This window comes from Phaethon lepturus, unplaced genomic scaffold, assembly GCF_000687285.1.
Source record: "Phaethon lepturus isolate BGI_N335 unplaced genomic scaffold, ASM68728v1 scaffold16138, whole genome shotgun sequence".
In the NCBI taxonomy this organism is placed as follows: domain Eukaryota; kingdom Metazoa; phylum Chordata; class Aves; order Phaethontiformes; family Phaethontidae; genus Phaethon; species Phaethon lepturus.
In genome coordinates this window covers 83,446-94,187 of record NW_010557064.1, presented here as the reverse complement: position 1 = coordinate 94,187, position 10,742 = coordinate 83,446, and the positions used below count along the sequence as shown (strand labels likewise).

The 10,742-nt window shown below is 49.5% G+C and overlaps 1 protein-coding gene across 1 annotated transcript in view; it reads left to right on the top strand.

Annotated features, from left to right (window-relative positions):
- B4GALNT3 (beta-1,4-N-acetyl-galactosaminyl transferase 3) overlaps positions 1–10,742 on the top strand; it is a gene marked incomplete at its 5' end in the record, with an annotated part of 23,465 nt that overhangs the window by 10,143 nt on the left and 2,580 nt on the right. The window contains 10 exons of the mRNA XM_010292676.1: positions 1–62; positions 615–693; positions 1,125–1,191; positions 2,967–3,110; positions 3,524–3,633; positions 4,550–4,650; positions 5,937–6,013; positions 6,607–7,594; positions 9,172–9,470; positions 9,863–10,016. The exon at positions 1–62 is cut by the window's left edge and continues 4 nt beyond it. Coding sequence (XP_010290978.1) covers positions 1–62; positions 615–693; positions 1,125–1,191; positions 2,967–3,110; positions 3,524–3,633; positions 4,550–4,650; positions 5,937–6,013; positions 6,607–7,594; positions 9,172–9,470; positions 9,863–10,016 — 2,081 coding nt within the window. The remainder of the gene's footprint in view (positions 63–614; positions 694–1,124; positions 1,192–2,966; positions 3,111–3,523; positions 3,634–4,549; positions 4,651–5,936; positions 6,014–6,606; positions 7,595–9,171; positions 9,471–9,862; positions 10,017–10,742) is intronic.

The window sequence follows — 10,742 nt, the reverse complement described above, 5'->3', positions numbered from 1 at the left end:
AAAGAGTGGACTGCACCAGGGGAGTTTGGGAAATTTCAGAGTCAGCAATCAAAGATGGTGAGGTGAGTGAGGAGAGCCCCTCGCTCCCAACCACCTCTGCACATGGCCAGGAAATCACAAGGACAAGGAGGAAGAACCCAGACTTGTTCTGAAAAATTTAGCAATATAGAGAAAGGAATAACTCTGGAGTATCGCCAAAGCTGAAGTGAGACATCCAGACCTGTGCCAGTTGCTTTGCTGATTTACTACGGGAATCCAACACTGGTTTATTTTTTGCCCTGGAGGAAGCAGCCACCAGCAAATCCAGACTCCTCTAGATGAACTGTATCCCAAGCTTCCTGCCTTGGAACTGGCCAGGTTTCCCAGAGGCCAAAACCCAGCAGGCAAGACTGAAAGGGAGTTATTCAGAACTGAGAAGGGTCTGGAGCACTCTAGGTGCACAAAGGAAGCTACCTATCTCCCTGTCAGCATGTGGATTTTCTTGGCAGTCCTAACACTGCTCACTCTGAGAATTGGGTTATTTCATGGGTGCGGTTGCTCTCCACTCATTGTCTGCTGACGAGTTAAGAAATGTTCCTTAATGTTGTTGGTGACAGACACGTTGTTCTTTGCAGGTTGTCAGCTGCAGGCAGGTACTATTTTGAGGTGCTACACAAGCAGGATGACAGAGGAACAGACCATGTGGAAGTAGCAGTGAGTCTGTGCAAATGGCCGTGCTGTATATGCGTCCCCTCAGAGCTTGGGAATGACGTTTGTAACGATTTCCCTCCTTTCCCAGGCCCCAGCTCCTCTTTGCATGAGATGTATCTAATCCCTTCCAGACCTCTTACCTACTTCTGTGTGGAATAGTCCTGGCCACATGTCAGGACACTTTCCTCTGCTTGCTTGGGATAGTTCTGCTCTCTCTGGTCTCTGTTGAAGCTTTTTGTCCTTTCCTGCTTTGGATGTGTCCTGGGGAATCTCAGCTCATTCCCAGTCTTTTGCTGCTAGGTATACTCGGTCATAGTCAGGAGAAAGAGGAAGCTGCGAGACCATCTGGTGAAAAAACATCTTGTGCCTGTGCTTTTTGTTCAGGCTTGGTTAACTCCATAAGCACTTCATTGTAATGTGTTTCTCTGTTCCAGTGGAGACTGAATGACCCAGAAGCGAAGTTCAAAGTCATTGACTCCCAATACCTCTCCCTTTTTGCTAGTAAGTATCTTCACCACAGATTTCCCCAAGCACCTCCCCATTCTTCCAAAACTTATCATTCGTGTTTCACCATGAATCATAGTCTAGCCAGGCAAATACCATGGGTACAGATCATTACAAGAAAGAAGTGGAGACAGGCCAGGAGAGAGATTTCTGGACAAGAATGTGACTCTATTAAATATAGGAGAATTGGAAGTAGGATTGGAACATTGTTTTAGGGAAACCTAGGGTAGATGAGGAAGGACAGAGAAGACAGCCTGCAAGGGTGAGGGAAACTGTTCCAGATGTGAGTAACAGAGGATGGAGGTTGCCCACGCACTGTGCAGAGAGCTGGGGGGCACATAGGGCCCATAACACGGGGTTTGGGGTACGCTGGCAGCTGGGCATGACCAGGGAGAAGGGGCCGCTGCAGCACTGCCAGGAGATTTTGCTCTGGATGCTGGACACAATGGGATACGCTAACGATATTGGGTGATGCTGCTTTCTTCTATATCAACCTCAAGTCTCTTCAAGTTGCTGCTGGATTGCAGCAAGCACATCAGCCCAGTCCCTCCTGTTTTGTAAACCCTTCTTAGCACATCAAGTGATGCCTTTATCAGTTAAGGAGCTCCTTAGTCCTGTTTACCTTTAGCTTTGTCAGCATTGCTTTCCTCTGCCAGCATTCCCCCTTTCCATATCTACCACTGTTGCCTTCCAACATCTCTGGGCTTTTTTCCATGCCAACGCTTTTACACATGGAAGACTCCCTGATGTAATTGTGACATGTTTGCTGTTTCTTGGATTGCAACCTGCTGCTGTATTTTTTGAAACTTGACATTTGGCCAGACTAGGCTTTCAGTTAGATTTTCTACCTCCTTCCTTTTTCCTTCTGCTCTTTTCTTCTTATTAATTCCATGTTATAGGGAAGACTCACATCCCGGAAGATCCCTTTGTGTTTGGGCACAGTGCTGCAGTCTCCTCTTTGTCTGGCACCTTCTGCCCATACAGTGTTTCCCTCTTCCATATCAGCCTTTGACTGTATCACACCTCATCCCGTTCCTTCTGGGTCCCCATGTTGTTCAATACCCAAAAGCTGCTAACACTAACCCTAGTGCTCTTGGCAGCATCTTTTCTTTCTCTCCTGGATATTGATTCAGTTCCCCGCATCTCGGAGTAAAATTGGAGATACGAAGTCCTCTGGAAGCAGCAGCCAAGAGAAAACGTAACCAATACCCAGTCTTGAGTTTAAGCTTTCCATTGCTCCTTACTGCAGGTCTGCATTCCCCTGCTGGAGCACCATCTTCCTTAGCCACTGAAGGCTTCACCCCAGGGTTCTGATCCTTTTCCAGCACAGGAAAAACCTCTGCTTGTCAGGTTTCTCCTCCCATTCATCTTTTCTATCTCCTTTTAAAAGAAATTTAATACTAATAATTCAGAAGTGTCCAGTAATTCCTGCCAGCATGAGGCTTCTTCAGCACATCACTGCTGGTGTCTCCAAGGCAGGAGGTCATTCTCCTCCATTACTCATCACTGTGTTGATTTGCTTTCATTGGTAGCTATGTTCCTACCCCACAGCTTCTGTATTTCCATCTTTCTGAGTTAAAGCCTTTCCTTTCCACGGGGTCTTTGCAGTGAAGCTCCTGACCAGCTCCACTTAGGCATTGCTACGTCCGAGACAGGGTTAGTGCCATGGATGCAATGCCATTTGGAAAGGGCTGACACTGGAGAAGGGTGCTTTTTGGGAGAAGGGACAAATTAGCCCTTCCTCCCCCTTCTGTTCTCTCTCTGGTTTCTAGATGAAACGCTTTTAAAGATGGATGAGGTTGGGCATATCCCGCAGACATTGGCCAGTCACACCAGCCAGCCTGCTGACAGCGCAGGCAGCAAGGCACACCCAGCTGACATGTTGAAACCTGACCCCCGGGACACTCTTTACAAAGGTAAGACTTACAGAGCAGTTGAGGAGGTAGCTGCAGCCTGTCGCAGCACGTGCAGTAGCACAACCAAGAAAGATTGTCCTCCTACACCACGGTTACCAAAGGCCACACTTTTTTCTCCCCAGTGCGGAAGAGAGGGGCAGCGTACGGTATCAGTCACTGTTACTAGACAAAGCACAGACTAAACTCAGCTCCTCTTTCTTGGCATCCAGCTCGCACGACATCCCCAGGCATAATATTTTAGTGTAAGTGCGATAGAGCGCTGTAAAGACATGAGCTGTGCAAGGCAGTTTGCTTTACGTATGTCAGTATTTCACACGGATGAAGAGAAACCAGGCACAGAAGTAACTAACCTGGTGCATTGGTTGCAGCAGGGCTTCTCCAGCAACGCTTACCTACATGGTTCTTCTTCTCAGTGCCTCTGCTCAGCAAGTCTCGCCTGCGCCGAGCCTTGCCAGACTGCCCATACAAGCCCAGCTACCTGGTGAATGGATTTCCTCTGCAGCGCTACCAGGGACTCCAGTTTGTAAGTTTTATTGCTTAAGCAAGTGCTTGCCCAGGGGAGTGTGAGGAGGAAGGGAGGAGACCCCATTAACCATGGGCCTCCACCGATCTGAAGCTTCTGGGCAGATTTGACCATCCGGTGTTCAGGTCTGAGCATCCCAGTACATGCCAGAGGGCAACACCAAGAGAAGGGAGAGAGCTGCTATGCACTGCTCATGGGTCTCACTGGGGTACAGGTGTGTGCATCTTACAAAGCCCCTCAGACCTCAAACCAAACAATTGAGCTTACCTTCACATGGAGCCTCTTAATGGCCAAGGATTTTATTCTCCATGGGGTGAACTGTAGTCTGTGTGGACTCCTAAAGCCCCTGACAAGCTTAAAACTGGTCTAGAGGGGGAACACACATGCATGGGGCATGCACCATAGCAGGGATTAATCTCCTGCATAGTGGAGCAGACTCTGAGGTCTGCTGGGGACAGGTCACCAGCACAGTTTGCCCTCCCTGGGTGCCAGTGCAAGCCTACACTGTCTGAGGGACTTGCTTCCTGGCTGGTCCTGGCTCCCTCAGCCTTGCCTGGAGGTTTCCCCACTCCCTTTCTGGGCTCCTGTGATCCCTGCATCCCTTCAGGAGGACTTGACCACCTCTCTCCCAGCTAGTTCTTTCCCTGTTATTAGGATTTAAACTCACAGTTACAGAGATGGACAGCCAGCTGCCGAGAGAGAGAGAAAAAGGCACACCCCTGCACATATCCCAGCATGCTTCCTTCTGTTTTCCATTCTCACAAGCTGCTACCAGGTGCCTTGGAGAGGCAAAGAGTTGATGAGCAATCCCTGCTCCCTCTCAAAAGGGCTGGTCACCCTGCAACTGTGTCTGGGTCACCTTGTGACTGATACCTGGCATTTATAAGGGTTTTACTTTATTTTCCTCCCTTCTCAGGTTCATTTATCCTTTGTTTACCCGAATGATTACAGCCGCCTGAGCCACATGGAGAAAGACAACAAATGCTTCTATCAGGAAAACCCTTATTACTTGGAAAGGTAGGATGCTACAAAAGCAGATTTACTAGCAGGGAGGGAGGAGATGGTTTGAAGGCTGGAATTGGGGTGGAATTTCATACTCACGTCTGTAGCACTCTCTTAATTCTTAAAGATCCCCTAAACCTTGCAAAACGTTAAGGCATTTATAGTTTCTTTCAATAACCTGTGCTCCCTTTAAGTGAAAATATGCTTAGGTCTCAAAGGGAAGCTGCCGCTGCTTTTCTTGCTCTATTAACTCAGAAGCTGGGTCAGAGCATGTTTGTTCCACTACATCAGGGAATGGATTTCCAGCAGACTTTGCTTACCAGCAGCTGGAGCCTCCTGATGGCTGTTGCTGTGAAAGTCAAACCATGCTAACCACCAGGCATCTCTCTGGGGGAATAAATGCACGTTGTTCATCTTCACCGGGGTCCAACTCGAGCGGTGGCCCTGTGAGGGAACTGCCACTCGCATGCTCCCCCCTGACTCAGGCAGACACCTTGTGTGTGCACTCCCCTGTGTTCAGGAGGTCTTTTTTGCAGGATAAGGAGAGTCACTTTTCCAGTGAGATAACTGATGATGGCCTCCCTGTGCTCAGAATCTTCTTCCTCCATACAGGACTATTTTGAGGGCTGGAACAAGAGATCGTATCATAAGTTTGAGAGGGAACTCCTAGGACTGGGGTTCATAGTGAAGGATGAAGAAGGTGGCTGCCATGGGCTGGAAGGTGTCACCCAGGTTTATTGCTTTGACAATTCGTTTGTATTGTGACAGGATTTGGGAACTGTGGGCCCATTTTGCTTCGCATCAAGCACACATGGAGGGAAACAGTCGTGGTAATCCCTCCCAAAAGCTTGAAGGACAGGCATATGAGGACAGCACACAGACAGTGGTGGTATGAGAGAGGAGAGAGGGAGATCACTGCAATTACCTGCCTGAGCCGCTCTTGCAGCATGATGACTTGCATTAGTGAGCACTACATCATAAGCGAGCTTTAAGGAGCAGTTTAAGGGAGGCTGAAGAAGTGTTTCAGGGTACTTATATTGGGATTTCCTCCTGTGCTTATGAGAAAATTCTGAGAGACTGGGATGATAAGCGAGGAAAACTGACGTCTTTGACAGGGCAAAGTAAGATCTGATTGCCCAGAGATATGAATGATGGTGATGATGATAGGAAAGGAGGATCTAAAGATGCTGGGTAGATGTAATCAGAGTAATAGACCATCACCTCTGAAGCAGTGGCTGCAGTTTATTTGGAGAGGGCAAAGTAACTTTCATCAAACTTGTGTTTTGCCCTTTCCTCTGCAGATTTGGATTCTACAAGTATATGAAAATGGACCAGCCAGAGAAGAGCCTGGACTCTGGAGAAAAGACAGAGCAGCCAGGTAGGGGCCCTAACATCAGAGCCTGGAGGATCCTTTTATCTGTCACTTTTGTGTGTGAGCTTCCAGTACCAGCTGAAAGAAGCTGTTGACTTTCCATGCCAAGAAAGTCACAGCCCTTCCCTACTAGATTGCTGTAGCTGGGAAGAGATTTTTGCTGCCACCTTCACTTAAGAGCAGGTTGGGAGGTCACCAAACAGTGGGCTGTAGTGGACAACATGACAATTACCGCTTGGGCCTGCAGCTCAGCTGAGGTGCAATTCCAGCAAAAATGTGGGCAGAAGTGACAGAGCCAAAGGTGTGCAGCATGGCAGCCTATGCTCACACCTGCCCTGCAAAGCCATGGCCAGACAGACAGCTAAAGGAAAAGCCAGACCTCTCCACAGCCTTTGGCAGTGCTGGCTACTAGATGCTGAGGAGGTTGGTACTAGCAAGAGCACAGCTCCAGTGCCCGAGAGCATCCCTGTCCCTCTGAGCAGGAGAGGTAGCACTGAGATGAGGCGAGAAGTAGCTTCCTCCAGCAGGGCGGGTGCCTGGTTCAGGACGGGGAAGGCAGCGGGAGGATGCCAGAGGTGTAACTGTGATTACTTCTGCAGGCTCCCAGGAGGGGAACCTGGACGACCTGCAGTATGCAGAGCAGGACACAGAGAGTAACAGTCCCACCAAGCGCCCCGGCACGGGGAGGGCAGAGCCGGCAGGCAATGCTCCCAGCAGTGTGGTGGGCAGTGATAACGTTCACGAGGACTATTCCCTCCGGGAGCATCGTCGGCTCCTCTCAGTGATGGGTGGCAACATAGGAGAGGGGCTACAGAGGAGAAGGACAACGAGGTCTAGCGTCAAATCAGCCACGCTGGCCTCTGCCAACCAAAGCCTCAGTGAGGCTGGCCTAGAGAGGAACCCAATAATGAAGAGACCCCGTTTAAAAACTGGCATCAGAGACAACTCCAGAAGCTCTCCGCAGCACGCCAGAGCTATCCAGGGGAGAATGCCTGTCAAAAAGGCAAACCCTCCTTCTAGGACCGTGTCTCAATGGCAGCAGCCTCTCGACAGCCTCAGAGACTCAGGAGTCATGATTCCCAAAGGGGTGAGACCTCAAGGAGACCTCAGTACCGCTAAGGATGGGCTGCAGCCAGCAGGCACCACAACTGCCAGGAAAAGCAAAGCCAGCAGACGCGCTGTGAGCACTGCGAGCCCCAGCCAGCAGCCTGGGCTGCCACAGTGGCTCAACCAAGTGGAGTCCTACATTGCTGAGCAGAAGGTGGCCAACGGTGGGGACATGGGTGAGGGAGAGGTACAGGTGGCATCTCCTGTGAAGGGCAAGTCTGGACCTGTGGCAGCGGAAGAGGAAGAGGCAGATGGGGAGCCAGAGGAGGAAGATGAGGAGGATTTTGATTACATACCGGTATTTGACCAGGCGGTGAACTGGGAGCAGACCTTCAGCACGAGCAACCTGGACTTCCATATGCTGCGCACAGACTGGATTGACCTGAAATGCAATACGTCAGGAAACTTGCTGCTAAGAGAAAGAGAGGCCCTGGAAGTCACACGTGTCTTCCTGAAGAAGCTTAACCAGAGGAGTAAAGGGTAAGGCACAGTGTAAAAACCAAGGGGCGGTGTCCTGGAGCTGGTGTACCATGGTGCACAGGGAATACCTGTCATGTGAGGAGCTAGTGGGAATCAGAGGATAAACTAGATGTGGGGAATAATACTTCAGGCAAGGAATCTGTGTAAAAAACTGGGCTTTAAATACATCTTTTGGCTGAGAAATGGGAATTGTTGGACACCAAACCATGTCTGGGGCCTGAATATCGCCCTCCAATAGCTGGTGGCAGTAAACCTGCAAGATTGGAGATTTCCATCCATCTGGCATCGCTGGCCTTTTGCTGGCTTCCTCCTTACACAGTGTAGGTATTGAGAGCACATAGGAGCATTTTACCAGCTGAAGATGAAGACACCCTGCTGATAGGGAGTAGGAATGGAGCGACTTATACTTGCTTGAGGTTTGATGTCTGCTGTATCTCAGCTTGTGAATCACTTAGGACATAGGACCTGAAGGGACCTATCAGATAATGTGGATCAGTACACTGACCTGAGAGACAACCACGTACCCTACACTGTTATCTGAATGTGTGCACCTCCATCTTAAAACTAGCTACATTTCTACATCGTGGTACTGGTTTGGGAAGATATTTCATCTCCTCGCTTCTTTGATGACCCACTGGAGATCAGCTTTTGCTAGTACTCTGTTTTTACATAGTCTTGATATGGTTCTTTTTTTTTTGCAAGACTTACCATCATGATTGCCTTTCTGGCAAACAGACATACCTCCTCTGAGCCTCTATAAGCTAAACAATCCAACTCCTGACCTTTCTGTTGAGTTGGCCTCTATTTCCAAAATTTTCCTATCTGTCCTTCTCCATGCTGGTTTCAGTTTGGATTAATTTTCCTGTACATAAATGGTCAGTATCCTGGATGTTTTATAGATTGGGTGTTACTAGTTCCCAATCCCTGATGGAAGTACCTCTCATGCTACATCTTAAGATCTCTTTTGTTTTTTCAGGGCCATGTCAGTCACAGTCGTGGTGTAACTGATGAGTCCATACAAGCTTTCCGCAGCATTTTTAACTGATGACTGTCCATTTTAGAGCAGAAACTCTTGTTATGATCTGAAAGGACATGACCTGGCATTTCATCCTGTTTTGACCATTCTGAGCCTACAGCTCACCCTAGTTTTTACTGTACGATTGCTCAGTCCTACTCTATGTTATTGGCTGATAAGCTGTCATCAGCCAATTTCACTAGCCCAAACATACTCCTTGTGCCAAGATCATTGTAGGAGGTGTTGAATACACTCACTATTACCAGCCCCATGATCATTCAGACACATTTGTTATTTTCTGTGTCACCTTTATTTCATTTCCCTTGCCAACTATTTTCTCTTGGCTGGAATCCCAGATCTAATCCCACATGCTTGTGGCTTTAGGAAACAGGTGCTAAACCTTCCCATGGGACTTTGGAAGCAGTGCAGCAAAGCGGGGGGAAGCTGGGGACAAAAAGGTTTGCGCTAGCCAGGAGGAAAGATCTGGCAGAGCTGAACGGGCTGAGATGGGAGAGGGGCTGGTGTACGGGGCACATGTCCACCCCAGCTATATCTCCTGCAGGCGGTTCCAGCTGCAGCGTATCGTGAACGTGGAGAAACGCCAGGACCGCATGCGGGGCAGCCGCTACCTGCTGGAGTTGGAGCTGCTGGAGCAGGGAGAGCGGCTCGTCCGCTTCTCCGAGTACGTCTTTGCACGGGGGTGGCAGGGCATTGGCGGTGATGAGGAGGAGGAGAGGAAGATGAGGAACCTGGCATGGGGTCGCCGGCGGCACCTGATGGCTGTGGCGAATGAGCCAGAGCTGTGCTGGCCCCAGGGCTTTTCCTGGAATCACCGTGCTGTGGTTCACTTCGTGGTGCCAGGTAAGGGGGACCTGCCTCCACAGGACATTGAGGGATGGCACAGGGGGCAGTTCCCATGAGGGCAGTCCTGAACAGTGGGTCTGGACCATCCTCAGCCATCTTATTTGGGTCACTTCCAATTTCTGTTCTCTCCAAGTTAAACCCCCTCAGAAATACAACAGGGCCCAAATTCCCATGGCTTCTAAGCTCAGAGAAAACTCCTGTCACACACAGGGAAAGAACCCACGCTGATTTCTGAGCTCTTTGGTCCTTGTTTTCAGGCGGGGCCTATTTCAGCGTCCTGGCAAAGTTAGCTGGGTTTTAGGGGAGGCAAGAAGCCTTGCCTGTTGAGAAGCCATGCTGTCTTTGAAATCAGTTTTGCTTTGGTTCTCTCCCTCTTGCAATACAACCAGTGAAAAACCAGGCACGTTGGGTGCTGCAGTTCATCTCCGACATGGAAGAGCTGTTTCGAGTCACTAAGGATCCATACTTCAACATCATCATCACAGACTACAGCAGCGATGACATGGATGTAGAGAAGGCTCTGAAAAGGTCTACCTTGCACAGGTGAGAGTACTGCTTGGTCACAAAAAACTGCTCACATGCATATGCCTGCAAACAGAGCACACCTGCTGATCTCTGTGTATTGACCAGCCACAGCCTCCTGCAGCTGAAAACCCGAAGATAACATCCACCCAGACCTTGCACATATACATGACTACATTGTTGTTATAATGTACATACACATATACTGCATATAACAGTGTTATAAAACTGTAAGGCAATACCTATTGTAGTCATCCATCCAGATGCATCTCTTTTCTCCTGGCTGTTATTCAAATTTGCAAGAGAGAAGAGAAAGCAAGTCATGCAGTGATGGGGCAGAGGGAGGACAGAGAAGACAAGAAGGCTGTGAGAAATAGGACAGAGAGTGTGGAGACATCTGGGCACTCCGCTTGCTGGAATAACTGTCTGGCTTACTCTACTCTGATCTGAACCGGCCTTGGCTGGTCATTTTCCTTACGTGCCAGGGGTTCCCAGTAACAGGTCTAGTCCTAGGATAGAGCTGGACTAGAGCTGGAAAGACTTTTGCTAGGGACTGCCCTATCCTTGCTGCACAAGGGGGAAGACCCTCAGGGTACACTGGGACTTGGAGCAGTGCTGAGCTTGTGCAGTCACGCAGCAAAGGCTTTCCTCCTCCTTGAGAGGGTGCATGGGGGTGAGGGCAGCTCTACAGCATGCCGCCTGCGGTGTACCGCTGCTGGCAGTGCTTTCTGTGCACGCACTGAACTC